The 19,733-nt window shown below is 35.8% G+C and overlaps 1 protein-coding gene across 1 annotated transcript in view; it reads left to right on the top strand.

Moving 5' to 3' along the window:
• The window catches only part of NAA35 (N-alpha-acetyltransferase 35, NatC auxiliary subunit), an 89,201-nt gene that overhangs the window by 32,772 nt on the left and 36,696 nt on the right, over positions 1–19,733 (top strand). The window contains exons 9-11 of the mRNA XM_079926081.1: positions 1,020–1,070; positions 1,735–1,818; positions 2,648–2,762. Of these exons, the coding sequence (XP_079782207.1) occupies positions 1,020–1,070; positions 1,735–1,818; positions 2,648–2,762 (250 nt within the window). The remainder of the gene's footprint in view (positions 1–1,019; positions 1,071–1,734; positions 1,819–2,647; positions 2,763–19,733) is intronic.

Here is a 19,733-nt window from a genome sequence, read left to right as displayed (position 1 = left end):
AAGTGTTGAAAATTTAACCCTTTCAAATTTTTTCAATTTTTTGCCAATGTTTTAAAATTTTAGTATGCTATTTTAAGAATAGCATAAGATTCTAGAATTTTAAATTCCTCAAAGGTAAGGACTACCTTCTTCACCTTTGTATCATTAATAGTTAGGGCAGTATCTAGAACATAGCAGAAGAGCTCAGTAAATGGAAGCTCCTCAAATCTGATTAAAAGCCTTCTATGAATGACATCCTTTGACCAGATGATCCTGATGATTTTGTTCTCATAGAAATTAAAAATGAAAAAAAGTTACATTTCTTCTATTTTTTTATACCTGTATAACACAGCATGGTTGTCAAAACAATTTTGCATTATTGTCTTACCAGATATTTACAGTTATTCAGTGCATTAGGCAATAAAATGTACTTTTACATGAAGAAAATACAGCTGAAAAGAGTTAAGTAACCTGTCTTGAGTCTTATTAAGGGCATGCCATTAGTAAGTGACAGCTCCAGGGCTAGAACCCCAATCTACCAGATCTTCCTGTGGGTACTGCCTTGGAATTTTGTCAGAATAGTCAACCATATGTAACACATGTATTAACAAGATGTTTTGCATTTTAGTATAGAACTTATCAGTATTTACCATGTGACTTTATGATGTGATTTTGTATAGGTTACTTTTTTTTTCTAACAGGATTAGTTTGGAGAGCATCAGGAATTTCAGTTAATAGATTTTTTAAAAGCAGGAAGTACTATGTACCATGTGCTTCTGCTTTTCATTGTTTTGCTTTTGCTGTTTTTAATACCTTATTCTTTTGTGTGATCTTTATAATTTATATCAAAATGAACTTTCTGTACATAGTATTAATAGGAAAATAAATAATTGATACAGATTTTTTCTTCCAAATATTTTTCTTCAAATAGATTCTTGCATATATTCAATAAATTAATTTATTGCTTTACCTTGTATAATTGTAATCTAATGCTTTTACAGGTTTGTGTGTGTTTTAATATACCTTTTTTAAAATTTTAGAGTACTCGAAGTCGACAGGGAGAAGAAAGAGATCCAGAAGTTGAACTAGAAGTAATTGAACTTATTTTCTGGTAGATAATATCAGAGAAGTTAATGTTGTAGTTTTATGAACTACGTTATAATTTATGGAAGCCCTTTTTAAGGTATTTCTTTACAAATTGGACATTGCAAGGGAGTTTATTTCCCTTGTATTTATTTTGATAGAATTATAATATAACTCTTTCAAATACATGATTTCAAAGCTCTTCAATATTCCTGTGAGGTAGGAAGAAAAACATGATTTTTTTTTTTAACAGATGATCCACCAAAAGTTGGCAGAATTCAAGAACTTACACAGTATCAAAAGTTGTCAAACCTTTGTTAAGATCCTAAATTTTCTGACTCTGCTTAAAGCACCTTTTTATCAGTCCTTTTAAAAATGCTAATTAAATCAGTTTTGAAATAATAGTGTAACTCCTGACTTAGGGAAAAATCAGTGCTCTTGACACATAAGCTTTATTATGTATTTCTATTTCAATAAAATAGGCTTTGTTTTATTATGTTTTCTGCAGCTCATTTTTCAGACATTTAAAAGACTATAAGTGAAGGTGTTTGTAATATATTCAATAGTAAGTTATTAACACTGAGATTTAGGACTTAAAATACTATATTTTAAAATGAAATTTCTTTGACAGACTTTGCATCTTTTAACTTTTAGTCCTTTCTTGTTTTTTAGCACCAACAGTGTTTAGCAGTATTCAGCAGAGTGAAATTTACTCGAGTGTTACTGACAGTGCTTATAGCTTTTACTAAGAAAGAGGTAAGGGTATTTACTATAATCTAAATTTTAGTGTTTTTGTTTTCGATGGAATGTTTTATTTTGGTAGTTCTGAGACTTTTCCATTGAAATGTATATGCACACATATACAGTACTCAGCATTTGTTGTGTTTACATCAGAGTATCCCTGATTTTCTCCAAAAGTCACATGAATTTTACATTCTGCTCCATAACATGTCCATGTCTGTTGTTGATATAAAAATAACATATTACGTATTAGTTGGTAAAATAATAGAAGCTGAAATTGCTTCTGGGTAGTTATTGTGAATTGGAGAAATTAAAAATGAGAATTTTAGGCAGGCCTCTTTCATTCAGTTAAATAATTAACTTAGATTTGTGTGGAATAAATGGTGAATATTTTTGTGTGTATATTGCATTAACTCTAAGTAAATTACACACTAATTTGTGAATAGTTAATAAGTGGTAAGTAGAGATCCAACCTTTACTAACTTCTGTAATTCTGTTCTTTTTTTGAAATTTCACCTTGATGAATGATTTAGTAGGAATGTTGCAATTTCCCATTTTCTAGTTGATTGCATCTCTCTTTTTTTTTTTAAACATGAGATTAGTAGAATAAACCAGAAATGTTTCCTATTGTTCTTTAATGGCTCCTACAATGTATAGATATGGGTAAAAAACTTATTTCTATCCTAACAGGATCTGGGCATCCTATATTAAGTGAATAGTTTGTGAAAACCAATGTCATTACAGCAAGCATTTAATTTCATTATTGTTTATAGGATTTTCCTATTTAATGTATATCTTTCAGTGAAAGAATATGTAAGAATGTTTTTGGTGATTTATTTGCTAGACCAGTGCTGTTGCAGAAGCTCAAAAATTGATGGTTCAAGCAGCAGATCTTCTTTCTGCCATTCATAATTCATTGCATCATGGCATCCAGGCCCAGAATGATACTACAAAAGGAGGTAATTGTCTGTTTTGCTCCTACTCTTTTTTTGTTCTTTCCCATCCAGCATATATAGTGTTTGATTTGTTCTAAAATATCCGTTAAGTCAGTCTATGCAGACTTTGGAATGTTTTGCTCCATAGACTTATATAGAGTGTTTATGGTACCTTCTTTTTAAATTTTTTCTAGACCAGTTTGCCATCTCCTGTATCTTACTGTTTGGGTTCTGAATCTTTACCCTGTCTCGTGATCAGGCTGTGATGTCAGCAGTAAATCGTTCTTTTTTAATCACGTCTCCCCTTTTACTCCTTTGAGAGATCATCAGCTCCGTTACACAGTCTTCCCTGACTCCACCAGGCAGGCCTAGGTATTCCGTCTGTGGCCTCATTGCCTTCATACATGCCTTTGTTACATTTTTTTAGTATATCATATTATAGTTTACCTTTTGTCTTTCCATGAGATTTTTAGTACTATTAGGCCAGAGTCTCTTCTTTGCGTGTCTCTACAGTGCTTGGTACGTTGTTGACAGGCAGTAGATTTTATGAATTAGGCCTTAAAAATAAAAGGAATAGTGTACCTTTATTGTAAAAGCTCCAACTGAGTTAGCATTTTAGTAGTGTGTAGCAATTTTGGTTATCCTTAAAACCATTAAAATGAGATGATATTTGTATTTTAAAATTAGTTTTTCACAGTTGTTAGTTCTCTGACCAGGAAGTCCAGTTTTATTGATTCACACTCTTTTCCTTTTTCATCCTTTCCCCTCCTTTTAGGGACAGAAGTTGTGGTATTCCCCTTCCCATGAATTTTTTTCTTAATCAAAGGTTAGGTAGTGGAGCAGTCCAAAAGGTAATTTAGTTTAGGAAATCAGTATTATCTTTATGGATAATAATTATACTGAACTTATAAATTCATTATTAATTCATTACCATTTTCTCCAGGAGAGGGGAAGATAAGTGACTATTAGATGATTGACTAGGTGACATTCTATAACCATGGGACCTTAAAAAGAAAAAGGTTTTTATGCATAGCAAGCTATCTAGTACATGGTTACAGAGAGGTAAACATATCTACAACTCTTCAATACTTTGAAATCTAGTGCAAGAATACTTTATGAAAACCACTGTAAAATACATTGCTTCCAGATAATTCGGTTGGTTATGTATCAGTAGGGTATTATGATGCAAAACAAGAGTCTTTCAAATGACTCTATTCTGATGCTCCTTTTGCCATATCCTGACTACTGTGGGCTGTTCTGGTCTATAACTGAGAATAATAATTGACATGGGAGCATTAGTTGCCCATGTGGTCTGTGGCTTCCCTGTAGTTCAGATCAGTCAGCACTTAAAAACAAACAAACAAACAAACCTGTGTGTATATTCTCAAATGTTTCTCTCGTTTTATGGGCTGTTCATGAGTAAGCTTTAGGAAGATAGCTTGCATAAAGTTGGTTTGAATAAACTAAGCAAGTAAAGTTTTAAATTTAGGGAGTATTCACTCTGTGCTTAGTTAAACACTGTTTAAGCTCACTTAATTTAACTTTGTAATTATCCAACTGAAGCATGAAGCTAAACAGTTCTATAATAAAAAAAAAAGTGAATGCCTTCCCAGCAATGTTTATTCTAAGAAAATGGTGATAAAGCCATAGTGTAGATTAGTTTTGGTCTCAGGTTATTCATTTTGCCTTCTTAATATTAGTACAACTCCAGCTAGTGACAAAGTGACTGTGTAAAGCTTGAAATTGCTGAACATTAATTTTAGCTTCTCATTGAAAAGCTACTTAATCAGTGGGAACTGGGAAACAGCGGTGTAAAGGGAGAAAGTAGGAAGAATCAAACTTGATTCAAGGATTACTTGCTGGTGGATTTACTCAGTGGATGTGATGTGTTGAAGATGAAGGAGGCAGAAATGGTTTGGGAACAAGAGATGCTTAAGGAAGGCAGCTCAGGTAGGACGAATGGGAGTTTTTGACGCGGTGACAAGGAACAGTCCACCAGCAAAGTAAATATTTTGCTCTGGAAAATGGATGGAAGAGCAGGTTTTGGAGTTATTTTCATGTTAAGTGCTAATTAAAGTTGAAGGAGTGGATATGGTTCTTCAGGGCTTGCTGAGTTCAGGACCTTGAGTTAGAACTTTGTTGAAAAAACAAGAAGAGGATCCAGTGAAGCACATGTTGCTCCTTGTGTTTGTTTATGCTGTTGTATTGCTTGTGAATTCTATACTTCTTTTTATATGTCTGTGGAATTCTTCAAAATAATGTTCAGATAATTTCTTCCAATGAGATTTTCCATGTTCTACTTGTCAAAATTTATTTCTCTTTCCCATATTCTTTTATAGTTATCTGTGGTTGAGGCTTGGTTTACTCTTTAGAATGCAAGCATCTTTAACAGTTGCTAATGGAAATGAAAAATTTAATTAAACTTATGTTGCCTGAAATTGGTCGGTACTTTTGAAGTGTATCTCCAAATCTGACGTTCAGTTTCAAGAGGCCTTGGAGAATTCCCTGGTGGTCCAGTGGTTAGGACTCTGTGCTTTCACTGCTTCAAGGCACGGGTTCAGTCCCTGGTTGGGGGACCTAAGATCCCACAAGCTGCGCGGCACGGGCAAAACAACAAAAACAAAAAGAGGCCTGTCATTCTTTTGAAAAAAATTAAAAGGCGTCTGATTCAAGTGGTAGATTAAAGACATGCATTTACCTTCTGAAACCTTAATGAAACAATGGTAAGTGTTTGGATATTTTTAAAAAATAGGTATAATCAATAACGAGAAAAAGGAAAAGAAGACAATAGCAACAGAATTTTAGAAGCTAGAAAACAGAAGGACATTGAGCTGTCTGTCCACAAGTAACTGAGTTCTTAGCCACTGACAGGGAAAGTCAAGATACAGTCCAGTTTATACTGCAGATCCTCTGAAGGGCCTCATTTTTAGTATACCAGGTACCTCTAAAAATGAGGATGAGAATTAATGGTGATGAGAACTGGTTGAAAACTGTTTAGAAACGGAGATTTCCTCCCCATTTTCTCCATGGTAACATTCCTGAGCCTCAGAATACTAAAAGTTTATTCTTTAGAATAGGGGAGCAGAGAGATTCTGAACTGAGAAGATACCAGACACTGTTGAATGGTACACATTATGGGGAGCTAAGTGGTAATTTAAATACTTATTGTAACCACCTGTTCTCCCCTTTCCTGCACACCACGTCAAGCTCTAGCTGTTTTTCCCGCCTACTCAGCTTCCAAAACAGTGCAGCCTGGCTATTGCACTTCACCTAAGAATTTGGAAGACTCTTAGGGAAATCTGGCAAACCCAAGAGATGGAGAAAAACATCAGCAAAATCTAAATTTATTGGTATTAGCAGTTCTCCTGATAAAATGGTTTGGTAGAAAAGCCTAACCTAATTCACAGAGCTCTTAATGAGGTTTTGGTCCTTTAGTTTCAAGCCCGAGTATATAGTCATGGGTGGAAATGTCTAGCCTATAAAAGAGACCAAAACAGGCAAGCAAACAAAAACCTTTAAAAAAAATGAAAAAAAAATAATGCATATGTAAAACAAAAATAGGATGTTATTTAAAAAAAGGGAAAAAAGAGTATATTTGAGCAGAAATCATTAAAAAATAGAAAATATAGAACATAAAGTCGAGGAAATCTTAGAGAAAGTAGAATAAAAATGAACAGGTTGAAAATAAGGAGGAAAAAAGTAAAAATACTATAGGATCAGTCCAGAAGGTCCATTGTCTAATAAAGATAAATAATAAATAAACAAGATAAATGAAGGATAAATTGATAAAAGTTTTTCCAGAAATAGAGATCAGAAAATAGAAGCAAAAAAAAATATCACTTGATCATTTAAGAAGATTTCCTGGAAGGAAATGAAGCAAATACCCAGGTTAAGAGGGCCAGTTACCCAGCACAATTAGGATGAAAGTAGACTTCTATCAAGGCATATCATCATGAAATTTCAGAATAGTGGGGAAAAGTAGAAGATCCTAAGAGGTTTGAAAGGGAAAAGCAAGTTGCACACACAGAATCAAGGCAATGTAATCAAACTTCAACAACAGGAATGGAAGCTAGAAGTTAGTGGAGCAAAGAACAAAGTTGAAGTAGTCACACTTCTTGATTTTAAAACTTACTGCAGTGCTACATTAATCAAGAGAGTTTGGAACTAGCATAAAGATAGATATAGATTAGTGGACTAAAATTGGAAATCCAAAAATGATCCCTCATGTTTGTGGTCAGATGATATTTGACATGAGTGCCAAGACAATTCAATGGGGAAAGAAAAGTATTTTCAACAAATGACACTGGGACAATTGGATAACCACATGCAAAAGAATAAAGTTTGGTACCCTCCCCCACCCCCTGTTCACATCATAAACAAAAATTAACTCAAAATGGATCAGTGACATAAATGTAAGAACTAAAAATATGAAACTCTAAAACCTAGACATAAACCTTAAGAATCAATAAAAAGAAAAATTAAGTCAATGAAAAAATAGGCAAGGGATCTATATAAATTAGACATTTCTCTGAATAAGATTTACAGGTGGCCAATAAGCATGTGAAAAAATAGATGTGCCATGGGAAATGCAAATCAAAACGAAAAGATACCACTTCCCAACCACTAGATGGCTGTAATCAAAAAGACAGGTAGTAACAAGTGTTGGTGAGATTATGGAGAAACTGGAACCTTCATACACTGCTGGTGGAAGTATAAAATAATGCAACTACTTTGGAAAACAATCTTGCAGTGTCTCAAAATGTATAATGTAGATTTATCACATGACCCAGCCATTCTAATATTAGGAGTATATATACACTCAAGAGAAATGGAAACATATGTCTACACAAAAAGTTGTACATTAATGCTCACAACACTATTATTCATGATAGCCAAAAGGTGGAAACAACCCAGATGTCCATCAGCAGATGAGCAGATAAATGTTGTGCATCCATGCAGTGGAGTAGCATTTGGCAATTAAATGAAGTACTAATATCTGCTACAACATGGAGGGACCTTGAAAACATGCTAAGTAGAAAAAGCCACTCACAAAAGATCGTATATGATTTTCATTTATATAAAACATCCAGAGTAGGCAAATCCAGGGAGACAGAAAGTAGATCAGTGGTTGCCTAGGGCTGGAGGAGGGTGGGAAGAAGGAGGACTGCTAATGTATATGGAGTTTTTTCTTAGGGTGATGAAAATGTTCTGTTTTTCATGGTGGTGGTCGTTTTATAACTCTGAATATACTAAAAAACTATTGTACACTTTTAATAGATGAATTATATGGTATGTTAATTATATCTCAGTAGAATTGTGATTAAAAGAAAAGCAGTGGACCAGTGTTTTCAGAATTTGGGGGGGAAATGGTTTCTAATCATTGAATCCTTTTCCAAAATTATCATTTAATTGTGAAGAAAGATAATTTCAGGTATTTAAAATCTTACAAAATTAATCTCCCCAAAAGTTTTTCAAGGCTACTAGAATGTGCTCCATTAAAACAAGGGAGTAAATCAAGGTAAAGGAAAGTATGGAGTTTAAGGAATATAAGAATCCAGCATAAGAGAATAATGAAGGAAATCGTAGGGTGATAGTGCAGCAAGAGCATAAGATACTATATATCTGAGCATAATACATGGAGGACAAGTCCAGACTGAACAAAGTCACAAGGCTTGAGGGTAGATGGCTCAAAGTAGATACAAGATCTGTTGTCACCAATGAAATTGATACAATAGCTGTTCTCTTTAATGTAGAAAAAAGAGATTTAGAGAATTGGCAAAGGATTTGGGGTTGAATTAAAGTGTTAAGTACAGGGCTTCCCTGGTGGTGCAGTGGTTGGGAGTCCGCCTGCTGGTGCAGGGGGCGCGGGTTCGTGCCCCGGTCCGGGAGGATACCACATGCCGCGGAGTGGCTGGGCCCGTGAGCCGTGGCCACTGGGCCTGCGCGTCCGGAGCCTGTGCTCTGCAGCGGGAGGGGCCGCAGCAGTGAGAGGCCCGCGTACCGCAAAAAAAAAAAAAAAAAAAGTGTTAAGTACATACAAACAAAGCAAACAAAAAGTAAGAAGTGATTAACTTCAGAATATATATGAAAGTAAAACTTATTTCCATGTTTGCGAAAGTTATCCATGGCCCAAATATGAATGTAATTTACTTAATCATAATGGTGCTGAACATTGATTATAATCAAAATTTTGATCTGTGTTGGAGGTGAGGGGACAGAAGTGTATATATGCGTATAATTTATATGTGCTTATAGCTGCTACTTCATATCTTTTTCATTATCTCTTTTTTACACATATCATCTCCTTTTGAAGCTGGAGTAAGTCAGATAACGTGTAAAACAAAAAATATGAAGTAAGTAGCACTATAAATTTGGTGATATGGAGGTAAATACCAAAAGAGCTAAAAAGAAGTGGAAGACATTGCCTCTGGGAAGAGAGGAAATAATGGAATTGGCAGGAGAGGGTGGGCAGAAGATTGTTAGTTTTAATAAAAACCTTGTTGGGCTCTTTGATTCTCAAGTGGTATGCATTTATGACTGAGTAAAAGAAACTAAATTAAAAGTTAATGTGAATTAAAAGTAGATTAAAATATAGTTTAGAATTATGATGGTTTATTGTCTGGTAGACAATAGGGTTAAATAACAAAAGGGTTAAATAACCCTTTAACCTCCTGAGGGCTGTACTTGGTGCTAAAGCAGAAATTATGCTGCCTCAACCCAGTCAACTTCATATGCTGGTTTGGCAGTGCACAGGAGAGGTGGGAACTGACTTCATTTTAAAGTCACCACCCATTAGAGAGGCCTATGTCATGAGGTACTAGTGCCAGGAACTTGAGATGGTTTTACTCTTTTAAAACATTTTATTTTTACAAAAAATAAACATACCTCCTCACACATGTGAGGGATATGTGTAATCTAGAGGACTTCTGGTTTTTGGAGTTAAAGATGTTTCTGCTGCTTGCTTCTCTTGTCTACAACCAATTGAAAACTATAAGGAATATGAGAAACAGAATCCTCTCAACTTCTTAAAAAATAGGAAACCTTTATAACCTTAAAAAAAAAAAAGAAAAAAACTAACAAACACTGTAACAGTAGGACCCAGATGAGGGAGAACAAAACCCCACCCCTGACATAGCACCACACAATTGGGAGAGGCCCCCAATACTCAGGTTCTATCTGAGGAGTGAAGCATTTGGAGCCTACATCTAGCACCCCAACTTTGACTCCTTCCTGAGGGATAGGCTCCCAAAACACCTAGCTCTGAAAGCCAGTGGGGCTTGTGTCCATGAGACCTATAAGACTATGCCAACCAGAGGAGCAGTTCCTATTGGGAATGCAGTCACTTGCTATGACTGTCCCCACAGGGATCAGCTCAGAGGAAGCAGGCAAAATTACCCATCTCCTAGTCTTTCCTTGAAAGAGGTTTATCTGTATACATTAAAAGCTGCTGTCTGAGGGCCAAGCATCTAACATAGCAGACACTAGGGGCCGGCTGCCTGGCTTCTGCCTCAGCCCACTCCAAGTCACTGGAATCTGCCTGGAAAAGTTTGTACATATATTTGCACCCCAGCTTTTGTGGCTTCTGCCTAAAGCATGGGACCCAGACCTGGCGGTGATAGCCAAAGAGGCTTCCACTCATGAGTTCCAGAAGACTATAGCAAAGAAGCATTTTTTAACTGACTCTACACCCTAAGGTTCAGCACAGAGAGCAAAGGAAATAACCCGTCTTCCAGTCTTTCCCTGAAATAGGTTTAACTCTGTACTTTAAAAGCCGCTGCCTGCATGCTGGGCTTCTAATTTAGCGGGCATCTAAGGGCTACCTGAAATCTTCCCCAGAGACAGGGGAAGCCAGCAGGCATCTCTCCCACCTTCTCCCCATTAGCCTGCTCCAATAATAAAACCCAGTTGACAGCGTCTCCCAAGAAAAAGCTTGTACACACATCTGGTGCCCAAGCTTTTGCAGCTGCCATCTGAGGGATGAGCCCCCAGGTCATCCGGCTCTAATGGCCAATGGGATTTGTATTCAAGAGTCTTACAGTGCTTTATCAAACAAATAGTTGTTAATGAGTACAGGAGAACCCTTCCCCATGGCCATGTACCAAGGTCCAGCAAGGAAGGATTAGGCAAAAACAACCTTCTCCCACTTTCTCCCTGGAAGAAGTTTCACTACATACTCATCCAGCTGCTCCCTGAGGGTCCAGCTTCTAAGCAGCGTACATCTAGGTTCTGATTGTGATCCTTCCCTTTTGGACACTGATGGGTCTTGGCACACCCTCAACTACTGGGAGCCACTAAGAGCAAAGGAGGAGGCTTGGACGGTCACAAAACTTTGAGAGAAAGCTAAGGCCTTGGTCTGGGCTGATTGACAAGGTCCATCTCTTATATGACAGTATTCGTCTCCTACATGAGACCACTCTGTCAAGACTGGAAGATATGACTGTTTTATCTAATGCACGGAAACCAACAGAGAGTCAAGAAAAATGAAGAAACAGTGGAATATATTCCAAACAAAGGAATAAGGTAAATATCCAGAAACAGATCTTAATGACATGGAGATAAGTGGTTTACCTGATTGAGAGTTTAAGACAAAAGTTATAAAGATGCTCACCAAGGTTAGGAAGCAATGCATGAACAAAATAAGAGTTTCAACAAGGAGATAGTAAATATTAAAAAGTACACAAGAGAAACCACAGAGCCAAAGAATTCAAAAAATGAACTGAAAAATCGAGAGGCTCAACAGCAGACTAGATCAAGTGGAAGAAGGAGTCAGCAAACTTGACAGGGCAGTGGAATTCATTCAAACAGAGTAGGAAAAAAAGAGATAGATTATGGGATTTGTGGACAACATCAAGAAGACCAATATATGCATGATAGGGGTTCCAGAAGGAGAAGAGAGAGGAACAGGGCAGAAAGCATATTCAAAGAAATAATGGCTGAAAACTTCCCTAACCTGGGGAAAGAAACAGATATCCAGATCCAGGATGCTCAGAGAGTTCGAAAGAAGTTGAATCCTAAGAGACCCACACTCAAACACATTATAATTAGTCAGAAGTTAGAGACAAAAGCTTTTGACAATTGTCAAAAGTTAGAATCTTAAGAGCAGCAAAAGAAAAGCAACTGGTTGTGTGCAAGGGAACCCCCCATAAGACTATCAGTAGCTATTTCTGCAAAAACCTTGCAGACCGGAAGGGAGAGGGATCATATACTCAAAATACTGAGGGAAAACAAAACAAAAAAGCTGCTAACCAAGAATATTCAGCAGTTGTCCTTAAGAATTAAGGAAGAGAGAAAAAATTTCCAGACAAGCTAAAGGAGTTCATCACCACTAGACTGACCTCACAAGAAGTGTTAAAGGAAGTTCTTCATTTGAAACAAAAGGACACTAGTTAGTAACAGGAAAACATGCAAGTATAAAACTCACTGGTAAAGGTAAATTTATAGTTAAATTCAAAATAATTCTAATATTGTAATGGTGGCAGGTAGACCATTTATATCTCTGGTATGAATGTTGAAAGACAAAAAGTATTTAAAAAACTATAACTGCAGTCATTTGTTATTGGATACACAGCATAAAAAGATGCAAATGGTGAAGTCAAAACCATAAAATGTGAGGAGAGGGAGCTTTTGTATGCATTTGAAGTTATTATCAACTTCAGATAGACTGTTCTAAATATGTTTTATGCAAGGCTCATGGCAACCACAAAGCAGAAGCCTATAGTAGATATGCAAAAGGTAAAAGGGAGAGGAAGCATACCAGTACAGAAAATCATCAAATAATAAAGGAAGAGAGCAAGAGAAGGAAAAATGGAACAAAGGAATTGCAAAACAACCAGAAAACAATTAACAGGCAGGAAATGGTAAATCCATACCTATCAATATTTATGTTAATTGTAAATGGGCTAAATTCTCCAATCAGAAGACATAAAGTGTAGATAAAGGTTTGTCAATTTTATCTTTTCAAAAAATTAGCTCTTAGTTTTGTTGCTCTTCTATTCTTTTTCTTTCTTATTTATTTCTACTCTGATCTTTTATTTCCTTCCTTCTGCTAACTTGAGCTTAATTTGTTCTTTTTCTAGTTCATTGAGGTGTAAAGTTAGGTTGTTATTTGAGATCTAATTTCTTAATATATGCATTTATCACTATAAACTTGCCTCTCAGAACTGCATTTGTAGTATCCTATAGCTTTTTGTATGTTGTTTTTTTTAAATTTTCATTTCTTTCAAGATTTAAGAAAAATTTCTCCTTTGTTTTCTTCTTTGACCCATTGGTTGTTCAGGAGTGTGTTGTTTAGTTTCCACATATTTGTAGATATTCCAGCTTTCCTCTTCTTGTGTTCTAGTTTCATACTATTGTGGTCAGAAGGGATAGTTGGTGTGCTTTCAGTCTTAAATTTGTTAAGAGTTGTTTTGTGTCATATCATATGTTCTATCATGGAGAATGTTCAATGTGCCTTTTTAAAAAAATTATTCTTTGGCTGCGTTGGGTCTTCGTTGCTGCGCATGGGCTTTCTCTAGTTGCGGTGAGTGGGGGCTACTCTTCATTGTGGTGCACGGGCTTCTCATTGCAGTGGCTTCTCTTGTTGCGGAGCACGGGCTCTAGCATGCAGGCTCCAGTAGTTGTGGCTCATGGGCTCTAGAGTGCAGGCTCAGTAGTTGTGGCACATGGGCTTAGTTGCTCCACGGCGTGTGGGATCTTCCTGGACCAGGGCTTGAACCCGTGCCCCCTGCATTGGCAGGCAGATTCTTAATCACTGCGCCACCAGGGAAGTCCCTCAGTGTGCCTTTGAGAAGAATGTGTATTCTGTTGCTCTTGGATGAAACATTCCATATATGTCTGTTAGCTCCATCTGGTATAATGTGTAGTTTAATTCCAATTTTTTTTTTTTTTTTTTTTTTACTGATTTTCTGTCTGGGTGATCTATCCATTGTTGAAAATGGGATATTGAAGTCTCCTGGTATTATTGAATTATTATTTCCCTTTTTAGAGCTCTGAATATTGGCTTTATTTTTGTGCTCCTGTGTTGGATGCATAAATATTTACATTTGTTATATCCTCTTGATGAATTGACTGCTTTATTATGTAATAACTTTCTTTGTCTTTTGTTACATTGTTTGGCTTAAAGTCTATTTAGTCTGGTATAAGTTTAGCTACTTCTATGCTTCTTTTGGTTTCCATTAGCATGCTTTTTCAATTAACGCTTTTTCTAGCTTTATTCACTATAGCTAAGGTACGGAAACAACCTAAGTGTCTATTGATGGATGAATGGATAACAAAAATACAATATATATATAATAGAATATTAATCAGCCTTAAAACAGAGGGAAATCCTCTTGTTTGTGACAACATGGATGAACCTGGAGGGCATTGTGCTAAGTGAAATAAGCCAGACAGAGGAAAACAAATACTGCATGGTATCACTTATATGTGGAATTTAAAAGAGATAAAGTTTAACTCATAGAAGCAGTAGAAACATGGTTGCCAGAGGCTGAGGGAAATAAGGAGAGGTTGGTAAAAGGGTACAAACCTTCAGTTAGAAGATGAATAAGGTCTGATGATATGATGTATGAAATGGTGACTATAGTTGATAACACTGAACTGTATAATTGAAATTTGCTCAAAGAGTAAAACTTAAATGTTCTCATCAAAGGAAAAAAATAAATATGTGAGGTGATGGATGTGTTAAATTAACTCAGTGGAGGGAATCCTTTCAGAATTATACATATATCAAATTATCACATTGTACACTTTAAATATCTTACAATTTTATGATCAATTATACCTCAATAAAACTGGAAAAAATATAAAAAATAAAAGGAACTAGTACATCTTGGAGGAATGGGTGATTCCAGGGCTAGGGCAGGGAAAGAACAAGATGAGCCTGGAATGTCTTATTAGCTGGAAGTGAGTAAATGTTCAGAGAATGATGGGCCAGGTCAATTAAACACAGAAAACAGCTTGAACGGGCATTCACACAGTCCAAGTTGGGGACAACTTGAGCATCAAAATAAATAATTATGATAGATCATAACCAATTGAATAAAAGAAGAAGCCATGGTTCCATACTGATATAAATAAATGAATTAATGAGTAGATAGTTTGATGATAATGAGCATACTTAGGTGTCCTTCCCCTGCACCCCAAATATTTATTAACTAGAAAGGGAAAAGGTAACAATAGTGAAGAAGCCTGGCAGACACCAACTTAATCAAGTGATCAAAGTTAACACCACTAGTAGTTAAAATCTCCACTTTGCTGATGGGTTGCAATGAGAACAATATAATGTCACTTCTTTTATAATCCAAAGGTTAACAATTTGAATCTAATCACAAGGAAACAGGAAAACCACATTGAAGGGCAGTATACAAAATTATTGGCGTGTTATTCTTCAGAGTTGTCAAAGTTATCCATAGAAGCCAAGCAGAAGAACTGCTCCAGATTGAAGGAGACTAAGAGACAATGAAAATAAATACAACTTGTGATTCTGATGTCGATTTGAAGCATATTATTGGTACAGTGTGCAAAACTTGAATGAGGTCTGAGCATTAGATGGTAGTAATTGGTCATTGTTAGTTCGCTAATTCTGATTGTTTAATCGTGAATATATAAGGGTATGTCTTTATAGGAATAACACTCCCATCGTATTTGAGAGTGATTCGGTATTGACTGCACTTGCAACTTTACTATAAGTTTGAAATTGTTTCAAAAGAAAAATCCACCTTAAAAAATAATGCAGAAAAGTAGATTAGCGTGTATAAAATGTTGATGTTTTGTTTACAAAAGTAACGTTTGAATGGGCAAACAGTGGTATATCCATACAATGAAATGGTTTTCAGCAGTAGAAAAGATTAAATGTTGACGCACACAACATAATGGATAAATCATTGAAACATTATGCTGAAAGGAGTTAGATATAAAAGAGTACAAATTGTGTGACTCTTTTTGTATCAAAGTAGGAACAACTGATTTATTCATGGAGGAAACAGTGCCATGGTTTCTGGGCATGGGAGTGACTGGCTCCCTTTTGGGGAGATGAAAGGGAACCTTCTGGGGAGATGAAAATGTTGTATACGTTGATTGGGGTGGTAGTTACATGGTTGTATGTATTTTTCAAAACAATGAACTATAAGCTTAATATTTGTATTGTATAATATGTATAGTATACCTCAATAAAGTTGAAAAATATATATATAAATAACCACACGTGAAAGAAGCTTGTAGTAGTGTTTAGTTCTCAAGAGATTAACTAGTCACAAGTGAGCAGGAGATTTGCTTTTCTTTGTACCTCCTTTTGTTGCATTTGCAACTTTTTAAATCTGTTGCATGGATACCTATTCAAAAATACACACCAAAGAAACTCCAAAATTTGTAGATGTGTCTGTAATATCATTTATATGCATATTATATTGCTTATATAACTTACTCTGACCAGTGATTAGGATACAATATTCATTGAGACTATGCTTTTTGAGGTTAACAGTTGTGGTTAAATACCTTTTTATAACGTGTGTGTGTGTGTTGAAATATTTATAACATGAAATTTGCCATTTTAACCATTTTTAAATGTAGAATTCAGTGGTTGTGAAACAGTCACCACTGTCCATATCCAGAAATTTTCATCTTACCAAACTGAAACTCTGTACTCACTAAATAATAACTCCCCATTTCCCCCTCCTCCAGTCCCAGACAACCACCATTCTACTTTCTGTCTCTATGAGTTTGACTACTCTAGGTACCTCATATAAGCAGGATCATACAATATTTGTCCTTTTGTGTCTGGCTTCTTTCACGTAGCATAACTTTATAACATTTTATAAAGGGAAATCAAGTAGCCAAGAAGTGTAGTATAATATAACAAAACCTCAGCAGCTTCTGCATTGTTTTCTAGAATTCCTTCCAACTTAAGGGCATCTAAAACTTATTTCAATAAGTCTAACTATAAATTGCCTAACTTGGGAGAGATGTATTATCCAAAAATGATATAATGTCTCTATCTCTTTTGACTTACACACTTCCAAATCTTTAATTTTGGCATCTAATTAATTTTAGAATAACTTACTTTGTTAAGTTAAATCAAAGCACATTGTTACTATAAATCTTTTATCCAAGGACCTTGTGCTGTTTGTAATACTTTTCTGCTATTGATAATGAAGGTCAGTTATCTAGCAAGGACTTTAGTAACTAAAACACTCTAAACCAATGTGCCATAATATTTTGAATATAGTAATTATATGTTATTATTGTATACTTAAAAGAATGCTAGTGTGAAGGGAAAATCATTTTATTTGGCATTGAAGAATTTTATGTATTTTTAACTGGAAAACCAAGATAATTTTTGTACACCTATAGACTTGTAAAGTCAGAAGAGAGTCTAGAAGTTGTCTGATCTGTATCCAGTTTAATTCAGGAAATCTTTACTGAGCGTAGCACACAATGGGTAGAAAGTGATGTGAATTAGCATCTTTTCTAGGCTCATTTAGTAAGGGCTATTCAGGTTATTTTAATATAAGACAGTCTTGAGATAAATTGTGTGATAGAGATGTATGAAATTTAGTGGGAATATGTTAGACCGGTTTATTCTGGGAGGGCTTGTGTGGTAAAGCTGTCTTTAACTTTTTGTAGTTTGTGTTGCCATGAAATCAGATGCAAACTCCTCCCTGGCTTTTATCCCCACTCCTCCTTAACTCTTCTATATCCTGAATAACGGCTTTGATCTCTTATTATATCTCAGTTCTTATGCTCTTTTCTAGTTAGGCAAGTTACTATGTCTTGTATAGGATGGTTACAGAGTCTTTAGGCATGAGATTCAAGAACAGCTGAGACTTAAAAATAGCTACTAGGATGAGACTTAAAAATAGCTACTAGGAACCACTTTAGCACTTAACCATTTACAAGGACTATGTCCAGAAAAATGTAGGGGGAAATTTAAATGTGTGTAGAAAATAGAGGGAAACATGTAGATGACTTCTAACTTTTGTGCCTAGGGATTTTGTCCCCACTCTATTTATATGCATCTATTTTTACTTTTGAGTTCAGAGAAATTATGACTTGGAAAATTGCAGCTCCCTAAGGGAAAAAGAAAAACAGCCATATTATCTGTCTTCCAGGCCTTTGATATGCTTGGAATACTTTGTCCTGACTAACATTTTATTCTTTAACTAAGTTATCGTTTAGGTCTTTTTTAAAAAAATTTTTATTTATTATTTTTGGCTGCATTGGGTCTTTGTTGCTGTGTGCTGGCTTTCTCTAGTTGCGGCGAGCAGGGGCTACTCTTCATTACAGTGTGTGGCCTTCTCATTGCAGTGGCTTCTCCTGTTGCGGAGCACGGGCTCTAGGCACATGGGTTTCAGTAGTTGCAGGCACATGGGCTCAGTAGTTGCGGCACATGGGCCCTAGAGCGCATGGTCTTCAGTAGTTGTGGCACATGGGCTCAGTAGTTGTGGCACACGGGCTGTAGGGTGCATGGGCTTCAGTAGTTGTGGCGCACAGCCTCAGTAGTTGTGGCACACGGGTTTAGCTGCTCCGAGGCATGTGGGATCTTCCAGGACCAGGGATTGAACCTGTGTCCCCTGCATTGGCAGGTGGATTCTTAACCACTGTGCCATCAGGGGAGTCCCCATTTAGGTCTTTTCTTAGACTTCACTTTTATGAAGTCTTTCATCTAATTTTTACATGGATAAGTTGCTCCTCTGACATCCTGAGCTTATCCTCACTGAATTATACTTGCATCTTGCGTTCATCTAGACCAGTGTTTCTCAACTGGGGCTTCCCAGGGACATCTGGCAATGTCTGGATCCATTTTACAGTTAGGAGGTTGCTACTGGTATGTAGTGGATCGAGGTCAAGGATGTTGCTAAACATCAGCTGTGCAGAACAGCTGAGTTTCAAAAGTTAATATTGTTTTATATTGCACTTTTTTGTTTGTATAAAATTGAAGTCAGAATATATTGTGTTATCCATTTCCCATTAATATTTACTTCTTTCCATGGTAATATAAATTTTCATGAGTCTATTATTATGTATTTATCTTCTACTTGTGGTTTAAAGCCTAAAAATAGATGTATTAAGAGTAAATGCATATTCCTGGGTAATAATTTTCCGTGCATATTAGAATACTTTCAGAGAAAATCAGTGTAATGGACTATTTAAGTATCTGGATTCTGTGCGTTTATCATTAAAGTCTGAAATGTATTCATGTTAATATGGTAAAGAAGCTTCTTACAGCATCATTACTACTACTTTTACCTTAGTTCTAAATGAAGTATTATAAATCAGAAATTCAAATTATTATAGTGGTGGTAGTCTTTCATTTTATTTTGAGCATGCATATCTTGTCATTCAGCAAACAAGTATCCAGTGCATGTTATGAGCCAGGAATTTGGTGTTTGGGATCCAACCCTGTTCTTGCTTTCAAAAGAACTCAGAGAGAGAGACAAATGATGTAATCCCACACAGACAGTATAGTAGTATATATACAAAGAACATTGTATATACATCATTGGGAGGAACAATGATGAGAGAGAATTCAAGCTATATCAAGTTCAGGCTAAGAACAAGGGGGTAGGTTTTACAGGTAGAGACAATAGTTTGTATAAGCAAAGAGGCATAAAAGGACATGATACTTGTAAGTCACTGTGCTTGCTTATATCTTATAGTACTTAGGGAATAGGAAGTATTAAAAGATGATTTTCAGACAAAGGTAAAACCATGACTGTTATACAGATATAAAAGTGAACATGTGTTAAACTCATTCAGTGACACAACCAGACATGAAAAGTTTTAAAACACACATTTATATGGAGTAGTGGAATATTGAAATAAATTATAAATGGAGGCAAAACATTTTTCTATAGAGTATAGAAGAAGTCGGTTGAATCTCTACCACACAGAACAGAATTTCATGTTTATCAGTTACCTACAATTTCTAGATTTGTAAAATAGCTCCCATAGAGTCAGTCTGACAATGCATACTCCATTGGAGTACAGAATTTTTTTCTA

This window comes from Stenella coeruleoalba (assembly GCF_951394435.1).
Source record: "Stenella coeruleoalba genome assembly, chromosome: 7".
NCBI classification, from domain to species: domain Eukaryota; kingdom Metazoa; phylum Chordata; class Mammalia; order Artiodactyla; family Delphinidae; genus Stenella; species Stenella coeruleoalba.
This window is presented reverse-complemented; position numbering and strand designations above follow the sequence as displayed.